Source organism: Artemia franciscana, chromosome 4 (assembly GCF_032884065.1).
Source record: "Artemia franciscana chromosome 4, ASM3288406v1, whole genome shotgun sequence".
In the NCBI taxonomy this organism is placed as follows: Eukaryota; Metazoa; Arthropoda; class Branchiopoda; order Anostraca; family Artemiidae; genus Artemia; species Artemia franciscana.
Window position 1 is genome coordinate 1,971,219 of NC_088866.1, and position 25,417 is coordinate 1,996,635.

At 34.7% G+C, this 25,417-nt stretch overlaps 1 protein-coding gene across 2 annotated transcripts in view; it reads left to right on the top strand.

The window, feature by feature from the left end:
- LOC136025846 (translation elongation factor 2) overlaps nt 1-25,417 on the top strand; it is a 61,808-nt gene that overhangs the window by 2,553 nt on the left and 33,838 nt on the right. For both annotated transcript variants that reach the window (XM_065701863.1, XM_065701864.1), the window contains exons 2-5: nt 8,335-8,743; nt 12,789-13,034; nt 19,565-19,761; nt 22,033-22,293. In XM_065701863.1, coding sequence (XP_065557935.1) covers nt 8,335-8,743; nt 12,789-13,034; nt 19,565-19,761; nt 22,033-22,293 — 1,113 coding nt within the window. The remainder of the gene's footprint in view (nt 1-8,334; nt 8,744-12,788; nt 13,035-19,564; nt 19,762-22,032; nt 22,294-25,417) is intronic.

Consider the following 25,417-nt stretch of genomic DNA (forward strand, 5'->3'; position numbering starts at 1 on the left):
GTGGTTTGAGTGGTATGTTAACTTTATTGGTAAGTCAGTTATATGAACTGTTGTAATTTATTCAAAATCATCATTTTTAAGAGCTTGAAAAGTGCTTAAATTTAAACTTACATCAGAAGCAATTATTATATTTGTAAAGAACAAAAAAAATGCATCAAGTATTCACTTTATAGAAAAGCCAGCTATATGAACTGCTATAATTTTACCCCTACTTTAGCCTGTGGATTCATCCCTGAAAGTTTCATTTTCCTAACCTAACCCCTTTCCAAGATGGCCAAAAGTAGCTACAAAAGAAATTATCAAGAGGGGTTATAGCCTAAGCTAAATGAAGTGCTCTTATCAATGATAGAAGGTTTTGTTTTAATTTTCAGAATTTTATATTGTTCCTTTTCAACAGCACCCCTGACTATACACTAATACATGGACTACTAGTACTCCTAAAATACTCATCCAAGTAAACTATTTAGACCTTGGAAAGTAGCCTAGGCCAGATGAGTTATGATTATATTCTGATTTTAAATTTTATCTCTTTAAGATATCTCCAAGCTCATACCTCTTTTGCTCAAATTTCTTGCTTGTAATATGTTATAATTTTCCCAGTCTACATTCCATTATTTACTATAATGGAAGTTGGTGTGCCTCCCTAATGACAATTTTACTGTTGGGAACATGGGAAACTTCAAGAAGGTTTTGATTTTAAGCATATTGTTTTGAAAGCTTACATGATTTCCATTTTTTAGCAAATAAACATGTTCCTTTTGAGGCTGTTTATGGTAGTAGTTCAACATTCAGTAAGTTTATGTATATTCAAAAAATTAGCCAGAAAGAAAGTGAGTAAGTCACACAATGCCTTTAACTTTGTTATTTTTAGATTCAGTAATGGTTTCTAGGGAAAATTCAATTTTAAACTCTTGATGAGATGTCAGAAACCAACTAATTAGCCTAGATTTAAAAAATAGCTGTTAGACAAGGCCTAAACAACTTATGGTTTTCTGTGCCCTGTTAAACAAAAAAAAGAGTGTGCTGCCTATGCAAAAGTGATTTTCATTGTTGTTCAAAATGCAGAACTGTAATTTTACTATTGAGGGTTTTCAACAATGGTGATTCAAATGGTGTTTTTTTTTTGCTCTGACACCTTTTTCAAAGTTTTCAGGATCTTTAAAAAATTCTTCAAATTTGTTTTCAAAGTAATATTTTCCCATTAAGACTAGTGAGAAAAATTACTGTCATTCATTTATCAGCTACAAATAATAACTTTTTCTCACTAGACAATTTTTAGACAAATTTTGAAACTTTGCTTTATTTTGGCTGTTTAGAGCCCTTTAAGGGCTCAAAAAGGAATTTGTCAGTGCTTCTGAACATGGTATGACAATGAAATTTGGTAGGCATGTCAGGGACCTGCACAAATTCACTTGATAATAGTTGTTTCCCTGATTTGACCATCTGGGGAGGGGTGATGGAGGGAGAGAAAATTGTGAAAATTGAGGTATATTTTATCTTACAAATGGGTGATTGGATCTTAATGAAACTTGATATATAGAAATTTGGATCATAGAGCTGTCACATTAGCTGTTTAAAAACACCAAGCCTAATTTTAGGTTCTGGCCTCATCACAAGTGCCATATAAGCTCCTGGCTCTTGTTATTTTAGCACACTTGTATTTAACAAGTGCTAAGAGCTCATATGGCACTTGTGATAAGGCCAGAGGAGCCAAAAGCTCATATGGCACGAGCTCTAGCAAAATTCTAAGAATCAATGGATTGATATTAAAGGAAAAATAAGAGGCTTAATGCCAGTCAGGATTCAAAATAAGAGCTCTGAGACACAAGGTCTTTCTAAATACCAAAATTCATTAAAATCTGATTACCCACTCATAAGTTAAAAATACCTCATTTTTTCTCTCCCTTCAGTCCCCCAGATGGTCAAATCAGGTAAAACAACTTTATCAAGTCAATTTATGCAGGTCCATGACATGCCTACCAATTTTCATCATCCTAGCATATCCAGAAGCACCAAACTCACATAAACATTTGACCCCCCCAACTCCCCCAAAGAGAGCAGATCCAGTCCAGTTACATCAATGACGTGTCTACAACATTTGCTTACTCTACCCACCAAGTTTCTTCCCAATCCCTCCACTCTATGCATTTTCCAAGATTTCCGGTTTCCCCCTTCAACTCCCCCCCCCCCCCAATGTCACCAGATCTGGTTGGGATTCAAAATAAGAGCTCTAGAGACATGAGCTCCTTCTAAATATCAATTTTATTAAGATCTGGTCACTTGTTCTTAAGCTGAAAATACCTCTATTTTTCTAATTTTTCCAAATTAACCCCCCCAACTCCCCCAAAGAGAGCAAATCCGTTCTAATTATGTCAATCATGTATCTAGAACTTGTGATTATTCTTCCCATTAAGTTCCATCCCAATCTCTCCACTCTAAGCATTTTCCAAGATTTCTGTTTCCCCCTCCAATCCCCTATGTCCCCGGATCTGATTCAAATTGAAAATGAAGCATCTGAGACATAAAATCTTTCTATATATCAGGTTTCATTAAGATCCAATCACCCATTCATAAGATAAAGATACCTCAATTTTCATGTTTTCCAAGACTTCTGGTTTCCCACTCCAACTCCCCACAATGTCACCGGATTGGGTCGGAATTTAGAATAAGAGCTCTGAAGCACAAGATCCTTCTAAATATCAAATTTGATTAAGATCTGATCACCTGTTTGCAAGTTACAAATACCTCATTTTTCCAAATTAACACCCCCCCCTGCCCCAGCTCCTCCAAAGAGAGCGGATCCAGTCCGGTTATGTTAGCCATGTATCTTGGACTTGTGCTTATTCTTCCCACCAAGTTTCATCCTGATCTCTGTGCTCTAAGCCTTTTCCAAGATTTCTGGTTCCCCCTGTCCTCTCCCTCCCCCCCAATTACACTTGATCCAGTCAGGATTTAAAATAAGAGATCTGAGTTATGAGTTCCTTCTAAATATGAAATTTCATTAAGATCTAATCACTCCTCCATAAGTTTAAAATACCTCATTTTTTATAATTTTTCAGAATTATCCCTCCCCCAACTCCCCCAAAGAGCGGATCCGTTCTGGTTATGTCAATCATGTATCTAGGACTTGTGCTTGTTTTTCCCACAAGTTTCATCCTAATCCCTCCACTTTAAGCATTTTCCAAAATTTTAGGTTTCCCCCTACAACTCCCCCCAATGTCACTGGATCCAGTCAGGATTTAAAATAGCAGCTCTGAAACACAATATCCTTCTAAATATCAACTTTCATTAAGATCCAATCACCCTTTATAAGTAAAAAATACCTCATTTTTTCCAATTTTTCCAAATCAACCCCCCCACTCCCAACCCCAGGTGGTCAAATCAGAGAAGTGACTATTTCTAATTTAATCTGGTCTGGTCCCTGATACGCATGCCAGATTTCATCATCCTAGCTTATCTGGAAGTGCCTAAACTAGCAGAACCAAGACAGACAGACTGACAGAATTTGTGATTGCTACATGTCACTTGGTTAATACCAAGTGCAATAAAAATTGGAAAATCAAAATTACAAGAAGATGTCTTCTTAAGTTTTGTCAGATCCCTCTCACAGATAGAAGGACCACTGTTCTTGGTTTCTATCTTTTCTAGTTTTAAAAAGTATGCTTTTAACCTTGTTGTCTGATTAGTTAGTCAAGAAATTTATGCTTGAAAGTTGAACAATGCTCAACTCAAGAAATTTCCAACAGCAAACATAATTGGCCCTGTAGTCATGCATAATTCTGATTTTAGGATCTTATCCTCACTATCCAGCTGTTAGAGATGCCTTAAATGCTCAATGAGGACAATTTTGTCTCTATATAGTGGAAATCTTTCTTGAAAAATAATTTCTGACTAGTTTTTTGACAATTTTGCTCTGGGGAACTTTTGCATGTATACTGCATGAAAATTTTTGGAGAGTAAAATCTAGGTATTAGATGCTCAGGATAGTCTCTGTGTATGTGGCCAAAATATTCAGAGATTTTGTTATTTATTTTCAACTGTCTAATTGAAGGATTTGTCACTATTGAATTGTTATTTTTAAGTGTATAGTCTTATTTAGAATTGGAGCTTATAATTGAAATTTTTGTAGAAAGTTTTTAACTTAATTTTTTATGATATACTGTACATTTGTTTTTAATATCTATTATACATCTGTAATATATAAATCATTCATATTTTTTATGCTGCAATATTACCATATTTTTTTTTTTTTACCAAATTTGGTTATTTTAACAGTGACACAGTCCATAGGGATACGATTTTCAACCAGAAGCTTAATGTTAAGTTTCATATGCCAACATTCTAAGGGATATAAAAATTTCTGGCATAATATAGCATTTTGCTGCAATAAAACCTAAACTGACTTCAGTGAATCTTTAAAGCATTAAATTAGAAACAAGAGCTAAGAGCTCATATGGCACTTGTGACAAGGTTGGAAGAGCCAAGAGCTCATATGGTGTGAGCTCGAACAAAATGTTAAGAATCAATAGATTTGATTTAAAAGGAAAATCAGAGGCTTTATGCTGGTCAGGATTTAAAGTAAGAGCTCTGAGTCACAATGTCCTTCTAAATATCAAAATTCATTAAGATCTGATCCCCACTCGTAAGTTATAAATACCTCATTTTTTCTAATTTTTCCTCTCCCTTTAGCCCCCCAGATGGTCGAATCGGGGGAAACGACTTTATCAAGTCAATTTGTGCAGCTCACTGACACGCCTATCAATTTTCATTGTCCTGGCACGTCCAGAAGCATCAAACTCGCCAAAGCTCTGAACCCCTCCCCCCAACTCCCCCAAAGAGAGCGAATCCAGTACGGTTGCGTCAATCACATATTTATGACATTTGCTTATTCTATCCACCAAGCTTCATCCTGATTCCTCCACTCTAAGTGTTTTCCAAGATTTCCGATTTCCCCTCCCAACTCCCCCCAATGTCAACTGATCTGGTCGGGATTTGAAATAAGAGCTCTGAGACATGATTTCCATCTAAATATCAAATTTCATTAAGATCTGGTCACCCATTCTTAAGTTAAAACTATCTCAATTTTTCTAATTTTTCCAAATTAACACCCCTCAACTCCTCCAAAGAGAATGGATCCGTTCCAATTATGTCCATCACGTATCTAGAATTTGTACTTATTCTTCCTGTCAAGTTTCATCTCAATCTCTCCACTCTTAAGTGCTTTCCAAGGTTTCTGTTTCCCCCCTCCAACCCCCTATGTCACCGGATCCAATTCAAGTCGAAAATAGAGCATCTGAGACATAAGACCCTTCTGTATATCAAGTTTCATTAAGATCCGATCATGTATTCATAAGACAAAAATACCCCAATTATCACGTTTTCCAATAATTCCGGTTTCCCCCTCCAACTCCCCCCAATGTCACAAGATTTGGTCGGAATTTAAAATAAGAGCTTTAAAGCACAAGATCCTTCTAAATATCAAATTTCATTAAGATCTGATCACCTGTTCGTAAGTTACAAATACCTCATTTTCCGAATTACCCCCCCCCCCCTCCCAACTCCACAAAAGAGAGTGGATCTGATCTGGTTATGTCAGTCATGTATCTTAGACTTGTTTTTATTCTTCCCAACCAGTTTCATCCTGATCTCTGCTTTAAATATTTCCTAAGATTTTCGCCCCCCCCCCCCCCAATGACGCTGGATCTGGTTTTGATTTAAAAGGAGAGATCTGAGTTATGAGGTCCTTCTAAATATGAAGTTTCATGAAGATCCGATCACTCCTTCGTAAGTTAAAAATACGTCATTTTTTCTAATTTTTCAGAATTAACCCTCCCCCAATTACCCCAACAAAAGCGGATCCGTTCCGGTTATGTCAATCATGTATCTAGGACTTGTGCTTATTTTCCCCACCAAGTTTTATCCCAATCCCTCTACTCTTAAGTGTTTTCCAAGATTGTAGGTTTCCCCTCTCAACTCCTCCCCAACGTCACCAGATCTGGCCGGGATTTAAAATAAGAGCTCTGAGACACGATATCCTTCCAAACATCAAATTCATTAAGATCAGATCAACTGTTTGTAAGTTAAAAATACTTCATTTTTTCTATTTTTTCCGAATTAACCGGCGCCCCACTCCCCCCCCCCCCCCAGATGGTCAAATCGGGAAAACGAATATTTCCAATTTAATCTGGTCTGGTCCCTGATACTCCTGCCAAATTTCATTGTCCTAGCTTACCTGGAAGTGCCTAAAGTAGCAAAACTGGGACCAACAGAATTTGCGATTGCTATATGTCACTTGGTTAATACCAAGTGCCATAAAAATTCTTTTGTGCAAATAAAAGTAAGAAGCAATATAAAAACTTTGGTACCTGTATGATAAAAATATATTGCTTATACTTATAATGCTAGAAACAAATTGGGCTACATTTTTCCACATTAGGGGGTGGGGTAAAGTACAGCAGGTCTGCATGCAAAATGTGTTAGATACTATTAAGCTGCATATTATGAAGGAAGAATTGTTTTCTGACTTCACTGTTCAAACACTTCACCCAACCCTCTCCTAATATGCAAATATATTGCCCAAACAGTACATTTCCCATCTATTCTGTCATTTCTCTTTGTCTTCTCATGCTAAGGTGAAAGAAACTAGAGATAGGAACCAGTTTACAGTGTGTCAATGCATAGACAACTTGAGCAGTAGCAGGTATATCATACAAGTAAACAAACCATATATGACATAGGGGCTGTCCCTTCCCCATCTCTCCTTTTTTACGTTAGTTTGGTGTTCTATCCCAATTCTGTGAGAAAGTCCAGAAAATATTTTGGGATATCTCACAAACTCAATTTGTGAGTTTGTGGAATTCTCTCACCGAAAAAGCGGTCACTACCCCCAGCACTGCTGCCTTTAAAAGAGCCGTTGATGGAGAATGGTCATCAAAGCCGTGGCGAACTGAGTGGGATGCCGTTGAGACGTCCAACCATCGTCATCACTAACCAGCGATTCTACAGGATTTAATCCTTATTTTGCTGGAAAATGCGATCTAAGGTAATTTAAGGTAATATTCCAGCTCCAAAAATTCCATAGCAAATCACCCCTGCCTCTAATGGGTGACGTTTCTGCAATCCTCAAAAAGGCTTATGCCAGCTTTACCTCTCACTCAGACTATCTTGGCTTTTTTCTCTCATCAATCAGCCATGATTTGATGACAACTGTACAATTCCTTCCTTGCTGAACCCCTCTCTTATGGAAAATTTCTCCTGGAAATCATTTTCTTTGTGGAAAGTATCTCCCAGAAATCCTCCTTCATGGAATTTCTTCCTGCAGAAAATCCCCCAGACAATTCTTTCCCTGCTGGAAATTTCCCCTGGACAATATCCCTTTTAAAACTGTACATGCAGAATTGTGAGAAGCAATCCCATATATGATTTCAGAAAATTCTCACATATAAGAATGAGAAGTTGAAGGGAAAGTAATAATAAAAAGAAGTCCATGTGTGAATTCCAGAGAATCTCTAGTCCCCTAGGGAATATTCCCCATACAAAAACTACCAATTTCTTGTTTGTCTTGTAAAAAACTAAACATTTCCTTATACAATTTTGCCCCCCCCCCCAAGGTTCAGTTCTTTGGACAGTTGCATAATCTCTATAGGTTCAACAAGACGTTTTTTATGTACTGCCTATTTTGGTGCTATATATGAACTTAACTACTTCAAGTGCAAAGTAATTCATTTGAGCTCTATTTAATTTTTTTGTCCCCAATTCATTTGCTTTAGCAAGATTTTGGTAAACAAAAATTGCCTGCTTAATAGTACATGAAGTAATTTGTATGCTGTGTTATATGTTTAATACTTGATAGTATCATTTAGTTACAGTATTTGTATTAACATGACAAATAACTAATTGTTAAGAAAAACACCATCTCTTACTAAATGCTACCTAATCACATTTTTAATTCAACTTTAATATGTTTGTTTATCTTGTGGTGGGAGGGGGCATTATATTCAGTTTTTTTTACTTATTTATGCCAACATGTTCTAACTGGTTTCAATCTAGAAGGGTTCTGTCAAGTGGGGGGGTAGGGGTCAAATTCTTTATTTGATGTATATTTAATTACCCTTACTTTAGACTGTCTGGGGGGAATATTCTTGGTATAAATTGTTGTAGGATTTATTTCCAGTGGTATTTGAAATGTAAATAGGAAAATTTAGGCTATTTTGCTTTAATTTTTATAATTTTTTGTTTTTGACCAATTATTAGAAATTATATCTCCTTTATTGATGAATGATAGTAATAAAAAATTCGAGTTACAGTCAGTTTTCATTTGTCTTCCATTTTTAGGTGAATTTTACAGTTGATGAGATCAGGGGCATGATGGACCATAAGCGGAATATCCGCAACATGTCCGTCATTGCCCATGTAGATCACGGAAAATCAACCCTGACTGATTCTCTTGTGGGTAAAGCTGGTATCATAGCTGGCTCAAAGGCTGGAGAAACTCGATTTACTGATACCCGTAAAGATGAACAAGAAAGATGTATTACTATCAAGTCAACTGCCATCAGCATGTATTTTGAACTTGATGATAAAGACACTGTATTCATTACCCAAGAGACACAAAGAGAGAAAGAAACAAAAGGATTCTTGATCAATTTGATTGACTCTCCAGGTCACGTAGATTTTTCATCTGAAGTTACTGCTGCACTTCGAGTTACAGATGGTGCCCTTGTTGTGGTTGATTGTGTATCAGGTAAAAAAAAAACTTTTGCACTCTATTGAAAGGAGCCAATGTAATTACTATTTTAGGCCAACCTAGAAATTTATGATGCCTCTTATACAATATTTTCTTAGTATTTTGAATGAAACTCGTGTATCAAGCCAAAGCAAGGCAGTTAGAAACAGATTCTTGTACCCTATCAGTACTAGAGCCACTAACATCTACCATAATGACTCCATTTTTATCTCAATACTTTATAAAATGAAACAGCATAACATTGCTTGGCAAATATTATAGTCATTATGGTAAATATTATAGTAACTAATTTGGATTACATAACAACGATTCTTCTATTCTGTTAAAAAAGAAGCAAATATGATCATTGTTTGAGGAAAGCTTTAGGGTAAATAATTCCATCTTGGACTGTACTTTCATGTTTAGTCTCATAGAGCTAGCTATGGAAAAGCAATTGGAAAAAAAGTTTTTATGCTCATAAATGCCTATACTGAGTTTAGTGACTATACTATACTTTAATATGTTCATTCTAATAGAGCTAGCTATGGAAAAGCAATTGGAAAAAGAGATTTTTATGCTCATGAGTGCCTATACTTAGTTAGTGTAGTGACTATACTATACTTTAATATGTTCATTCTCTTCTCATAGAGCTAGCTTGGGAAAAGTAATTGGAAAAAAAGATTTTTATGCTCATGAGTGCCTATAGTTCCTGTACTGACTATACTAGTGACTATACTTTCATATGTTTATTCTCATAGAGCTAGCTATGGAAAAGCAATTGGAAAAAAAGGTTGTTATGCTCATGAGTGCCTATACTTAGTGTAGTGACTATACTATACTTTAATATGTTCATTCTCATAGAGCTAGCTAGGGAAAAGTAATTGGAAAAAAAAGATTTTTATGCTCATGAGTTGCCTATACTTCCTGTTGTGACTATACTTTCATATGTTTATTCTCATAGAGCTAGCTAGGGAAAAGCAATTGGAAAAATTTTCTTCATGCTCATGAGTGCCTATACTTCCTGTAGTGACTATACTTTCATCTGTTTATTCTCATAGAGCAAGCTTGGGAAAAGCAATTAGAAAAAAAATGTTTATGCTCATGAGTGCTATAAGCTCAAGTCTCCACTATAATGGTGCAGTTTTTATCCCTTAAAAGGGCCAAGGATAGTGGAATTCTTGAACCATTGAAAGAAAAAATCTTAAGAAATTGCTGTTTTCAGGCATAAATAGACCTGAACTTCGTATGGGAGCCGAAAATGTTCTTATTTTGATGCTCTTGATATCTCAAAAGTACCACAGACAAAAAAAAAATAATAAATTTGATTGTTCATATTAGTTTGTTTTAATTGGGTTATTTAAATTGTTAATTAGTTAATTTGAAACTTACACAACCATATGCATCTTAAAAAATAAGGGAAATTAGCTATGCCAATTTTTTAGTGAAAAGACGTCCATGTGCAGCTATGCTGTTTTTGCAGTTGGTTTGAAGGGTAATTTAAGAAAACAAAATTGGATGAAAAACAAGCTAATAGCTAAAAAAAGCAACCAAATAGCTTGAGAAGGCAAACTTTTTCTTTGATTGTTTTTGACACGTTGACATGTATCAAACTAAAGCAATTAGAAATGAATTTTCATACCCTATCAGTACTAGTGCCTCGAATATCTACCATAATGACCATTTTATCTCAACACTTTGAGATGTTTTGGGATATTTTTGAGATTTTCTTTTGAAATTTTACAAACATAAAATGTTGTCAAGTTTAATAACTAACGAATTTTGATTATTTATTCCCATGTTTTTCATGGCAATATTGTTAAGAATACCATTTCTGGCTGTGGCTTCTTGCTTTCTTCCTAGGACAAGTGTTTAGTTTGAAAAACTGTGTTAGAATATGTAGCTTTGAGTTTGTGTTCATATAACGTTAGACTAGTGCCCTAATAGGACTTTTTGCATTCGTATATAAAGCATGTATGGTAACTCGATATGTAAGATTTGATTTGATAAACCCTGAAAAAAGCCTAATGCCTTTCCTCCCATTAATCACTCATAATACTCCTTTTGTTTTTTTTTCTTTTTGCCTTTTGGTTTTGTAGTTAGGTCTAGAGATTTTGGCTCTATTTATGGTTACTTTCTTTAATGAGATTGATTTGATGTACCAATAACTTTAGTTTTTCAGCTCCTCCTACCACCAGTGGCATATTGAGAGTGGCCCCAGCTCCCCCTCTCAGTTTTTCCAAAGGTTTCTAAGTTTAATGTCTTGCTCTCAGCAGCTCCTTTTGAATTTTTATTGTATACCGGGATAGAAGTGTTGTGCAGAAATAGTATTTTCCCCCTTTACACATCTTTTATATATCTGTTAGGTCTTTATCAGTTGTTCCCAACCCATTTTGGGCCGTGCCCACCTAGACATTTCTAGATCCTGATGCCCCCCCATGGTATTAAAATTGCCATTGTTATTTGGTACACCAATTTGGTATATTTTTTTCAGGTCGTCCTCTGGGCATATTTTATGCCAACAAAAAATATTTTCTATGTAAAATAACTTCTGCAATGGGTGACGTTATTGCAATGCTACCATACATCTTTTTTACTTTTCAATATATTGGCGTCTTTCACACTGATTTTTTTTTTTTAAATTTAGATTCTAAAGTAAAGTCAAAGGGTCGACATCCTGCCCATGACCCACTAAAATATTGCCATGTCCTACCCGTGGGGCCTGTACCGCATGTTGGGAATCATGGGTCTAGATCCTACATTTAAAAAAAATCTCTCACGTCCTGAGAATTGTCTCTCCCTTGGTCATTCTATCCCTTTGCTCGAGTCTCTGACAAGTTTTCTTTCATACCTATTGTAATTATGCTTGATCAGGTTGAAAGCTACGTAAACTTTGCTGCTAGTATTTCACTCGATGCGGCCCAGTAATATTTAAAAAGAAATCGCAATATATACTGAAAGGTATTTTAATGGCAAAACAAGACTGTTTACAATATCTATCATTTTTTTTAGACCTTGCGTGCAGCTGATGAAGATGGTGTGCAAGGGTAGAAGGTACTTAGGTAATATCATTCCTGGCAAAACCATTCTAGTCAAAGGGATTATTAATAGTCTTCTTTTATTGCAGTTTTATGCAATATTTTCCTTTTTTCATGCATGTAAATGATGGGGAAAGGTTGAGTATTAAAAATGAAACAGATTAGCTTTATAACAGCATTTCTTTGACCCTAATTGTCTAAATCTCTTTACTATGGGGGGTAGATCTAAAATTAGTGTCAACTATGTTGGCCAATATGGAAACCTTGACAACTATTTAAATACCATACCATTTATGGTTTAAATACCATACACTTCATGTACTTGTGAATCTTATACGTAGTAATATGCTAAATTTTTTTAAAACCTCAGAAAAGTTGCGAAATTTTCAAAGCTTTTCGTAGTAATAAAGTGGCTGCCGTAAGTCTGTAGCTCTAACAGATAATCTATACTGCATAGCAGGGTAGTTTTTTACCCATTTTTTACTTACTTTTTTTTTTTTTTTTTTTTATTGATCGTCTAACTAGTGATTTTTTCTCAAATTCAAAACACGTAGAAAGGGGAGGATGTTTTAATTTTTTTGTGAAAGATGGGATGTAATGAAGACGGATACAAGAACTATAGTTATCAACTTACTGATCTTGGAACTCGGAACTGACAAAACAAAAAATGTTTAATTATTGTTTGTTTTAATCAACACTACGTGTCATAAAATGGGGACGGATACAAGAACCTAGGGTTACAGTGGCTGCCCTCCACCCCCAAAATCTTTTACCTAAAGACTCCCTTATAATAGCTGTTAATTTGAACGTGATCTATCTCTTAATCATAAATCCTAACAGGATCCTAGTAATTGTACTATTATTTACCAAAGTACGCTGTGTTATTTATTGTTCACTTTTTATTTAAAGGTTGTTTGCATTAAATTCTTTTTTGTTTTGTTCTGCTATACAATTTTCTCTGTGTTAGTACATTGTCATACGTTATATTTCCTGTACATTCTATAAAAGACTTGTATTTTCATTAACAGGTGTGTGCGTTCAAACTGAAACCGTACTCAGACAAGCTATTGCTGAGCGAATTAAGCCAGTTCTGTTCATGAATAAAATGGACCGTGCCCTTCTCGAACTGCAGTTAGAACAGGAAGAATTGTACCAAACTTTTTCTAGAATTGTTGAAAACGTTAACGTGATTATTGCCACTTATGCTGATGATGAAGGTCCAATGGGCTCCATTAGTGTAGATCCCAGCAAAGGATCTGTTGGCTTCGGCTCAGGTAACTTTTTATTATTGTTGTTATTGCTGACATAACATTTAAAACGTGGAATATTTTAATGTTAAATTCTAATATTTTTAAAGGTAAAATTTTTGGGTTGTTAACGAATATTTCGGTACAAAAAATTGTCCTTCATTTTAACATCAGACGTGTACTACATTAGCGAAAAAATTATCCAGAAATTGGTTTGAATAGCTTTAACACGTATTTGCTCCCAAGCACATCACAAAAAATGATGCCTTAGATCTCTGGTTTTGATTAGTCGGACATAAAATTGTGCCTGATGGTCGAATACAGTCTAACTTAAGTTGTGCCTAGGATAGTACATTGAGTGGTTTTCATACTACGTGTAATTTTCTATGCTTAGTTGTTAAGTTATGTTACATTAAGTATAATATTTCGCACATAAATAACACCTATCAAACTAGACTCAAACTTCTTTTTATACTTGATGCTTGATCTTTTTATACTCTGACAGAAATTACTGTCAGAGATGGTTTCTGAATTGAATAAAAACGACAAAACTACCAAATAATTATCAAAATAATAGTCTCTGAGTTAGCAAATTGTAATTTTATGAACAATACTAACTGTTACTCTCAGTTCCTGACAATTAAAAAATGTGCGTTCGCAATGCTCAGATAAGTTTTTTGTGTTTAAGAATCGAATTATTAATGGTAATATTTGTTTTTTTTACTCTTGTTTTATCGTTATTTGTTGTATTATATTATTTAATTATATAATTATGTTTTTATAGGGATTTGTGTTTATTTCGAAAGGAATTAGTTTAACTAATGTTAAGTATACTTAACTACGTTGAGTCTAACATTTTGCACATAAATAACTCCTTTCAAACTAAGCTTGTGTAAAAAGAAAAACCCATAATACCATCATAATCGTCGTCTGAAGCCAGCCCAATTGTGATAAGCTGAATATTCAAAAATCATAAACATGGATTGGATGTGGTGGTTCAAACTCTGGTCAAACATGTAAGGTTTTTGTGAAAAATCTATTTTAATAATTTATTATCTATATTATTGTATAAATATTATAATTCTATTTTTAATGTTCAATTTTAGCAAAAGATCATTTTGGCTTCTTAGTTTCATCACGTAAACTAAACAAAAATCTTTCGGTAATCTACACTGTGTATAATTAAACAAGTAAAAAACGAGCAAAAATTAATTTTTAAAAGTAGAAGTTTTTCTTTTAGAAGACAAGAGCTAAGTTGAAACTTAAAACAAGCAGTAATTATTGCTTCGCAGATCGCGCTAAAAATATCTACAAAACTCGCTCAACTGACTTGTTATGTTTATAAATTTTTGTAGAATTCTAAGAGCACATAAATAACACCTTTCAAACTAGACTAAAGTAAAAAAGAAAGCCCATAATACCATTGATTTTATTCCTGAAAAGTGTATATTAATAATTTATTTTTTATATTATTGTATAAATATTATAATTTATTATTATATGAAATAGATATTATCCATTTCCATAATTTATTATTGACTCATGCAGAAATTGTTTTGTTGCTACTACCTTGATTAGCAACATTTACTCAAGGTGTGGAAAATCTGTTGTAGAACTCGAGGGTGAAACAAACAAAAAATGTATGAAATACACTTCTTGTGTCCCCCTCCCCCTGTTCACGTACTCCGATAAGGATCGAGCTTGTGTGTATCCATCTCTACGTATTTATTTTTCTTTAAAAGTAGTGAATAATTCCAGAGACAACACTGGCTAATCATGACAAACTGAAACAAAATCGTAAAGAAGGGAAGAGAAAAGAAGTAAAGAAAAGTCTATCCTTAAAAAAGGGGATAATAAAAGCCAGTGAAAAAAACGAAGTAGACTGCAAATATTTCGGTCGAGACCTCTCCTTGGCCGTCTTCAGCGCAAAAAAAAAACAACAACAAAGAAATACAGATAAAAGTTCAAAGGATAATATAAAAATCAAACCTTAAAACAAACACTGAAACTAAAATTGGAAAGATCCTTTCCAAGCAACGACGTAAGGGTAACATGAATAAAAAATACAATCCTGAATGGCATTTCAATCTTTTATTCTAGGTCAAGCATTCTTTAAAGCTATTCGCTTGTCAGGTATGGTGTTACCAGAGATTCTATTAGGTTCTAAAATATGATCATGTGAGTGGATATAAAACGACCGGAATAAATAAGTTCATTATAAATAAGGGTTAGATATGTTTCTCCAACATCTCTATTGAGGGCGATCTTTGCAAGGTCGCCCTTAAAACTTGCCTCTTGCGAGTTTTCTGGGAGGCAGTTGAAATAAAAAAGCAGGTTCACCAAAAGGTCACCCTTAATAGAGATGCTGGAGAATCCTATCTAAGTCCCTACTTATTAAATCCGATCGTCTGTATTTCCATCCACAAAATCATTTTGCAACCTAATAGAATCTGATAATACTATACGTAATACGTAGCTTTTAAGAATGCTTTACATGTTGGAGATAATAGTGCAAAGTCACTAATAATATAATTAATTGAAAAGGAATCCCGGAGCTCCCAATCTCATCCACCCCCGCTCCAACAAACCCCTGCTTCTGACCCCTTCTTGGTCTTGTATCAAAGAAGATTATATATACTATAAAAGCTTTAGACAGAGCACGATATATTTCTTCTCCTTCATCACCTACCACTCTCCTTACTCCTTGGTGTTCCCGAACCAGAAAGCTTCACATCTGAATGCATAGTAAACAGAAAAAAAACAAATTAGGTGCTTTGAAGTACATTACAACTCATATTTTCTTCTTTTTTAGTTTTGGTGCATGTTTTTATGTATTTATAGCCTTTAACTTTGCCTCCCCTTCTTCTGTTCAGATGTGACTAAGCGTTACGGTCTCTTAAATTGAACTTGTTTAAAAATAAACAATCAAACTTGTCAAAAAAAAACACGCAGAGGAACACTGACACACAAACCGGTCATAGCGTTGAGTTCCCGTATTTTTTAGGGTTATCGATTTTTGTCATGTTTTCTTTTATGTTTAAAAAGCAGGCGATTAATAAAATCCTTTTGAAATGTCGAGATATGGCGTTTTTTTCATGTTATCCTATATGTTTACAAATCCAGGTGTTCTTTGCGGTAGAGACTAATTTGTTGAAATCAAACAACCTGTTAATTGGATTTTCTCTGTTCTTCGAGAAGATCTAGCTGCTCATAGAAAAACATTGTCCTCTATGTCCACCGTTGGTATTAAGTTTTCTTTTAGTTTTATTTTCCTCCTTCAGTCTGAGTTCTGTCAGTACTCTCGTTTTGTCTGGTTTTTTAGATCAAGACTTAGTAAAACGCTTGTTTAAAACATTATTTTATTTCATCAAGCATTAATTCAATTTAAGTATTAAAAACAATAAAATGCTTTAATTTGTACATTTGCTTTTTCAGCTGTTGACTTCTTGTTTACTTTTTAATGTTATCTCTTGTTTTGGTTAAAATATGTGAGAGAACATCCTATTTCCTTTTTTTTTTATATAATAAGTTTCTTGTACCTTTTGGGCAAATTTATATCTGACGTCAAACGGAAAAAAAATAGGGCAAATTTTGGTAGAGAAAATTTGTTCTTATCTATTTGCATAAAAAAATTACAAATGAATAATTAGAAAAGATCTTCCTTGCGACACGCGGGATTGAACCGAGGAACCTTCAATCGTGAACCTCGGCCTCATCCACTACGCTCTCACAACGTATTTTCTATTTTGATTTTTATGGCAATTGGTATTAACCAAGTGACATAGCAATGGCAAATTCTGTCGGTCGGTCTGTCTGTCTCGGTTTTGCTAGTTTATGCACTTCCAGATAAGCTAGGACAGTGAAATTTGTCAGGCGTATCAGGGACCAGACCAAATTAAATTAGAAATAGTCGTTTCTTCGATTCCACCATCGGGGGGGGGGAGTGAGGGGATGGTTAATTCGGAAAAATTAGAAAAATGAGGTATTTTTAACTCTCCAACGGGTGATCGGATCTTTATGAAATTTGATATTTAGAAGGCTATCGTATCTTAGAGCTCTTATTTTAAATCCTGATGGATCAAGTGTCCTTGGGGGGAGTCGGAGAGGGAAACCTAAAATCCTGGAAAACGCTTAAAGTGGAGGGATCGGGATGAAACTTTGTGGAAAAACTAACCACAAGTCCTAGATACGTGATTGACATAACCGGAACGGATCCGCTATCTTTGGGGGAGTTAGGGGGAGGGTTAATTCTGAAAAAATAGAAAAAATGAGGTATGTTTAACTTATGAAGGAGTGATCGGATCTTAATGAAATTCCATATTTAAAAGAACCTTGTAATTCAGATTTCTAATTTTAAATCCCGACCGGATCCAGTGTCATTGGGGGGAGTTGGGGAGGGGGTGGAAATCTCGCCAAAAGCTTAGAGTAGAGGGATCGGGACGAAAATTGATAGGAAAAATAAGAGCAAATCCTAAATACATTGACATAACCGGGACGGATTCTCGGACCAGGGTTAATTCTGAAAAATTAGAAAAAATGAGGAGTTTTTAACTTACGAAGGAGTGATCGGGTCTTAATGAAATTTCATATTTAGAAGGACCTCGTAACTCAGATCTCTTATTTTAATTCTCGACGGATCCAGTGTCATTTAGGGGAGTTGGGAGGGGGTGGAAATTTTGGAAAACGATTAGAGTGGAGAGAACAGGATGAAACTTGGTGGGAAGGATTAGCAAAAGTCCAAGATACGTGACTGACACAACCGGACCGGATCTGCTCTCTTTGGGGGAGCTGGGGGGGGGGGGCTTAATTGAGAAAAATTAGAAAATATGAGGCATTTGTAACTTACGAACGGGTGATCAGATCTTAATGAAATTTGATATTTAGAAGGATCTAGTGCTTCAGAGCTCTTATTTTAAATCGATGACCAGATCTGTTGTTTTTGGGGGAAGTTGGAGGGGGAAACTGGAAATCTTGGAAAACGTGAAAATTTAGGTTTCTTTTTTTTACGAATGGGTGATCGGATCTTAATGGAACTTGATATATAGAAGGATCTTATGTCTCAGATGCTTTATTTTCATTTCGAATTGGATCCGGGGACAAAGGGGGTTGGAGGGGGAAACAGAAATCTTGGAAAACACTTAAGAGTGGAGAGATCGGGATGAAACTTGATGGGAAGAATAAACACAAGTTCTAGATACGGGATTGACATAATTGGAACGGATCCGCGGGGATTTGGAGGGGGGAGTGTCAATTCGAAAAAATTAGAAAAGTTTAGGTATTTTTAACTTGAGAATGGGTGACCAGATCTTAATGAAATTTGTTGTTTAGAAGGAACTCATGTCTCAGAGTTCTTATTTTAAATCCCGACCAGATCTGGTGACATTGGGGGGGGGGGGTTGGAGGGGTAAACCAGAAATCTTGGAAAACACTTAGAGTGGAGAGATCGGGATGAAACTTGGTGGGTAGAATAAGCAAATGTCGTAGATACGTGATTGACGTAACCGGAATGGATCCGCTCTCTTTGGGGGAGTTGGGGGGGGGTTAAGTGTATTGATTAGTTTGGGATGTGCTAGGACGATAAAAATCGGTTAGCGTGTCAGGAACCTGAACAAATTGACTTGATAAAGTTGTTTTCCCCGATTCGACCATCTGGGGGGGGGTTGAAAGGAGAGGAAAAATTAAAAAAATGAGGTATTTTTAACTTACGAGCAGGTGATCGGATCTTAATGAATTTTGATATTTAGAGGGACCTTGTTTTCAGAGCTCGTATTTTAAATTCCGACTGGCATTAAGCCTCTGATTTTCCTTTTAAATCAATCTATTGATTCTTAGAATTTTGCTAGAGCTCATGCCATATGAGCTCTTGGCTATTCCGACCTCGTCACAATAGCCATATGAGCTTTTAGCTCGTGTTCTAAGTGGCAGTTCATACACTTTTGATAAGCAATTCAAATGGCAAATTTTTTTGCTGTTTTTTTTTATAGGAGGGGTGAAAGGGAAGCAAAGCAATGGATTATTTTAAACAAACAATTTGATCATTTGATTTTCATTTTTACTTAGTCCTTCTTTGTCTTCAAAAAATGTTTTGTTGTTTTACTGCATCGTCTCTATTCTGCTGTAAACTTGCTTTCTCTCCTTTTTTTGGTCTTGAGAAATTACTGTCAGACATGGTTTCTGAATTGAATAAAAACGACAAAACCGCCAAATAGTTATCAAAATAATAGTCTCTGAGTTAGCAAATTCTAATTTTATGAACAATATTAACTGTGCCCCTCAGTTCCGACACTGAAAAACTGTGGGTTTGTAATGCTCAGGTAAGTTTTTTTTTGTGCTTCAGAATTGAATTATCAATGGTAATAGTTGTTTTTTGTTACTCATGTTTTATCGTTTGTTGTATTATATTATTTAATTATATTATTATGTTTTTTCAGGAATTTGTGTTATTTCGTAAAATATTGGTTTAATCTATCATAGGACCATTAAAAAGTATATGACCATGAATACACAAATAATAATGAACATTTTTGGCACTTTGTGATAATGTACATCCCTTCTAGGTCTCCATGGTTGGGCGTTCACACTCAAACAATTTGCTGAGATGTATTCAGAGAAATTCAAGATCGATGTTACAAAGCTGATGAGTCGTCTCTGGGGAGAGAACTTCTTTAACCCAACTACAAAGAAGTGGAGCTCTCAAAAGAACCCAGACAACAAGAGGTCATTCAACATGTACGTTTTAGACCCCATTTTCATGGTATGCACCTTTTTTTAGTCTTTCTATTTTGTTTGTAAACTGAGTTAACACTTGACCATGAAAAGGTTTTGTTTTTAGAATAATATTAAAAAAATCAATGAATAAAAAAAAATGTCATAGATTTACTTATTGTACTGATGAGAGACAATCAAATTGAACGACCAAAATAAAATTCAGTACAAAATATTTTCACTAAATTTAATTAAATAAAACTCAAAGAGAGTTTTTTAGAAGAGTACAATAAACCCCAAGACAAAAAGAATCAGTTTCTTAACCGGCATGCCGTGGCGATGGGAAGTGGAGGAGAGAAAACGAGATTTAAAAAAATCTAGGGACAGTTGAATTTCAAGTTCAGTTGAATAAACCTAAGTTGAGTATATTTTGATGTATTTATGTTTCTAGTTTAATTATATAAGATAAAAAATAGCAGTAGCTTCCATTCAGGCGTGGTATTGAGAACCAACCAAAGGTACTATATTACCAACAAGATTATAGTACATAATAATGGTGGCAGCGGTGTGCCTGAAGGGGGGAGTTTTACTAGTCCTAGTTAAAATGTATTTAGTTGCATATTATGCGGCTTAAGATTTGAATGGGTAGCGGTTGATTAAAAGTGCTGCGACGTTTGGGTTTGGACATCTTTTTTTTCGTTTATTTTTGTCAGTGTATCTTTGCAGAATGGAAGCTCAGACTATATTAAAATTGGTAGAGTCACTAGCGGTGTATGATGGGAAGTCTGACGTTAGTGAATTCATTAAAAAAAACGAGATTATTTCAAAAATCATTGAATGGGAAAGTTTGAAAGTTTACTTGGGCTTAAAATCATCAGGAGATGCATTTCAGTTCTGGACTTCGGCTCCTTTTGAGACCCTAGAAGATTTCAAATCCGCATTTTTGTTAAGGTTCGCAGCAACCACGAAATATCGTGAGTTGAATTTCAAGTTCAGTTGAGTAAACCTAAGTTGAGTATATTTTGATGTATTTATGTCTCTAGTTTAGTTAAATAAAATAAAATATAGCAGTAGCCAAGCTCTCGCTTCCGTTCAGGCGTAGGATTGAGAACCAACCAAAGGTATTATATAACCAACAAGATTATAGTACATAACAGGACGGGAGAAGTTTGGCTGCTGAATGGACTTTTGAATTTTAATCAAGTTGCCATCACACCATTGCTAATTGAATTAAAAAGTCTGAGTAAGAGGCAAAGCTGGCATAAGCCATTTTGAGGATTGTATAAAAATGATGTCGTTTTCACTTGTTGATAGATAGTCTATCATCAATGAAAAATACAAAAAAGGTGTCAGCAAAATCTGAAAATACCGCTGAATGACTCGAAGGCTAATACCCACTAAAGTATCACACTTCGTGAGCTTATGCATACCATGTTTCTCTGGGTGTTCCCATTTGACGGTAAATACTTGAAGCGCGATGAGTTTATAATCAAGTCTGACCGAGTTATAACTTGTTCAAAAGGGCGTAAAAAAATATTGTAAAATTTTTTATCTTGTAAGTAATGAACAACTCATTAATTTGGACATTTTCAGAGAAGTTTGATCGAAGTTTTTAGTACCTTAAATTCTGATATGTAAGAAAGGCTTTTTCATTGTTAGTTTTTATTTCATTTTGTCTCTTTTTGAAAGTGACTATTTTGTCACTTTCCAAAGAGGGTTCCGTTTACTTACCGCTATATTATGGTAAAAAAGGAAAGTTTGGCCATTCTCTATCATGATTTTACGATGCTATGATTTTGTCCCTTTATCTGTAACTTAACCCATTTTTACGGCTCAACGTGGTAACGTTGAGCGTAAGTAATATTTTAACGTAACATTTATCGTATAACTATAGCGTATAATTATATGACCTAATATTTATAACGTGATGTTTAACACAATTTTTAATAACGTTTTATTTAACATAATTATAACGTAATATTTTACGACACATCATGGATATAAAGTCGTACAGCTGTGGGAATGGCATAATTTTGATGAGACGAAAAGAAAAATCTTGGAAATTTTTGTTTTAGGATTTGATAAATTTAAGATGGGTGCAACGATTTGGAGACAAGGTATGTTTTATGGGAGCAAAACATTTTTCAATTTGTTATCCTCGGGTTTTCTTAACCCCTCAAAAGTTGATTCACTTTCAATGATGATAACACAGACCTGTTCTTAATGCTAGTGAAAGATATATTTAGCTGAATTATGTCAAATGCAGTGATCAGACTCATGACCAGTTTTAGATAACTGATCCATGCATTTATAACTTTAGATCTTCCGGACAATAATGGGACACAAGAAAGAGGAGGTGGAAGCTCTACTGAAAAAGCTCAACATTAAATTGTCAGTAGATGATAGAGAAAAAGAAGGCAAGGCATTACTGAAGGTGGTCGTTCGTCAGTGGCTCCCCGCTGGTGACGCTCTGCTTCAGATGATAGCCATTCATCTGCCATCGCCCGTCACAGCACAGAAGTATCGAATGGAAATGCTTTATGAAGGCCCACTTGATGATGAAGCTGCTACGGCTGTTAAGGTAAGCATACGAGAATGGTGGTTCAAAGAATAATGTAAATAATAATAATATAAAACTAGTAATCTAGCAACGCAACCGGCATGGAGGGCATATTACCAACGCCATCTAACATACGTTTCTTGGCAGTTTTTTTTTCTTTGCAAAATTTGTATAATAATTAGTTGCTGATATCAGTTAGTTTAAATTCATGCCAAGAACCACGCAACGCTAGATGACATTGCTGATTCTTTAAGTGAACATGGTAAAGGCTATAGGAAAGTTTGGAGTCAAATAGGAAGGTGAAGCTATCCAAAACTTAGAATATGCAGGTGATTTAAGTAATCCAAATGAAAATGTTTCCAAAACGAATGAGTTTTGGAGGTTTTGACAATTCAGGATGCAAGAACTAGGTGTTTTTTATGGTTGAAAAATATTTGGAAAAATATACGGATAAGGTTGTGAACCAAAATTGTAATATTTTAACCTTTGGTAATGACAGTGATCAAGTATAGTTCTGATACTTGGGTGCTTCAAAAAGCAGAGGGAGATGTATTAGATGTTATCCAGAGGAATTATCTACGCATTGAATGTCAAAAATTGTTCATTCTAAAGTTTATCAATGCATCTGTGGCCAAACGAGCAGTCGACCCCCATTGCCCTTTCTGGCTGAACATCTACAGAACGGAGATCGGGGTCGTGAATTTGGACCCTTAGGGTCTGGTCTCGTCATACTTACAAATGAGCAGCTGGTTGCTCCCAAAAAGAGTGGAAAGAGATAATAAGGGTGACTTCAATAAAATTGTAACTTCTTGGGAAGGGGTAAAGAATGAAGAATTAAATAGATTGGGATGTCGGAGGAACGTGTGAAGCTGTGTTGACCTCAGTTGACTAGAGGTTGCATTGAATTTTAATTAATGCTAATATAATGACTGGAAATGTGTGGCATCTCATGTCGTGGGTAAATACACGCTTATTTTTTTTGTGTTTTGGATTCTGTAATTTGCAGCCAATGATAGTAGAGGATATTGAAAGTTTATAGACTGGTTCACCCAAGGAGGCATTTATCCCTCCTTGCTGCCTTGGTGCAAACCACACACAGTTCAATCCTGACTCTAGAGTAGGTAATTGTTACTTGTTTGCTAGATAATTCTATATTTCTAATAATTTATAATTTAATTCCGTAATTTATAATTCTATAACTTATAGTTTAATTTATAAGTTAATTCTATAACTTAATTCTACAATACAATATAATTCTATAATTTCTATATTTATGTAATTCTAATGTGCTAGATGACATAGTTGCTCAGTAGACTCGCAGCTCATTCAGAATGTTACAATTTACATTCTGTTGAATAGGGGTATATCTATGACTCCCTGATCCCAAATAAATTAGATAAAGCATAAAATAATGGCCTCCTTCAGGCTTCCCCATGAGACCTCTTACAAAACCTATAAATTGTAAGTATGGCTCTATTTATCAAAACAGGCGTGAAATGAAATGTGTAGCTCAATTAATTGATAAATTTCGATGTCACGACTTTAGCTCTTTATAATATTAGTTTGTTAAAAAATAATATAATGAATATTAAAAAAAGTTGGTTCACTTTGCTGTTTTTTTTTTTTTTTTTTTTTTTTTTTTTTTTTTTTTTTTTTTTTTTTTTTTTTTTTTTTTTTTTTTTTTTTTTTTTTTTTTTTTTGGTGTGGAAACGTAAATATTGACGCTGGTAAGTCTATTGGCCAAATTTCGCTGAAATATATGTTTGCATTAACTATTAGTTGTAGGATATATGATTATTTAAGAACGTATGTGAATACTTAACATATGTATCGAAATACAAGCTGACGGGGAACTTGCTTTATCAAATGGAAAACTTTCTTCTTTTTGTTTTGTACTGATTTCGGTAACCAAACTGTTGATTTCTAATTGTTTTATATTCCTTTTTTTCGTTTGAAATCTAAGACAGTTCCTGTCTTTGTCTCTGGTGTATTAATCTTTTTTTCCTTTTGACTTCCACAGTTTAAAACAAATAGTAGTTGTTCCATAAGTTTGTTTATATGCACTAACTTAGTTTATATTCATTAATGATTAAATTCATAACTATTAAATATACTTCATTGTTTTGCTTATACTTTTCAAAACCATAGATTTGAGAACTAAACCCGATGGAAGCTAATCTGTTCCATCTCAATCCCGGTTCTTACATAGGGAATTTTTATATTTAAAATGTAAATATATGTAATATATAAGGGTGAATATTATATAATTTAGCTTTATTTATTTCTTGGCTGTCTTGCGTAGCTCGTTCCGTATGCTATGATTTGTACTTTTTAGAACATATATACTTATGTGCATATTTACATTTACTTTGTACATTTTTAGAACAAAAATGTACTTCTATACATATAGTTTAGAAAATATATGTCCTTCTGGTCAATCCCAAAAAGTGTTTTTTTTTCAAGCTTGCTCGTGAAAGACTCGATGAGGCGCTCTTAATATTCTAATAGTTTCATCCCTACAATGGAATGTTCAATATAATGCGAATTTGAATTAATTCGCTATATATTATTTCGCTATTTTCTGTTTGTGCGCAGCGAAACAAGTTCATAAATTAAAATTGCCGATCTTGCACAAAGGAATAAAGCCAGAACCACATTCTGTTCACGGGTTGAACCACTTCTCGCTGTTACTAAAACTGATTTTATGATGGCGTTGGTCAATGACATTAGTAATTGCAGTGCGAATTAATTACCATTAGTTCGTAATACTTGGATCCTGTTATAGGGATAGCCCCAGCTAACACCTGTTGCTTAGAAAGTAATGCCAGGTAAAATATGATAGAGAATATATATATATATATATATATATATATATATATATATATATATACTAGCTGTTGGGGTGGCGCTTCGCGCCACCCCAACACCTAGTTGGTGGGGGCGCTTCGCGCCCCCCCCCCAAGCCCCCCCCCGCGTGCGTAAGTCGTTACGCGCCATAATAGTTAAGCGCCATTGTAGTTGTGTCCCTATGTCCCACCTGTGAATATAGAAATATATATATATATATGGTTTTAACTACGTAAAACTTGCGAATATACAACATTCTTTGCTGTCCCATTGTCTTTGCATATAAATAGATTGTCAG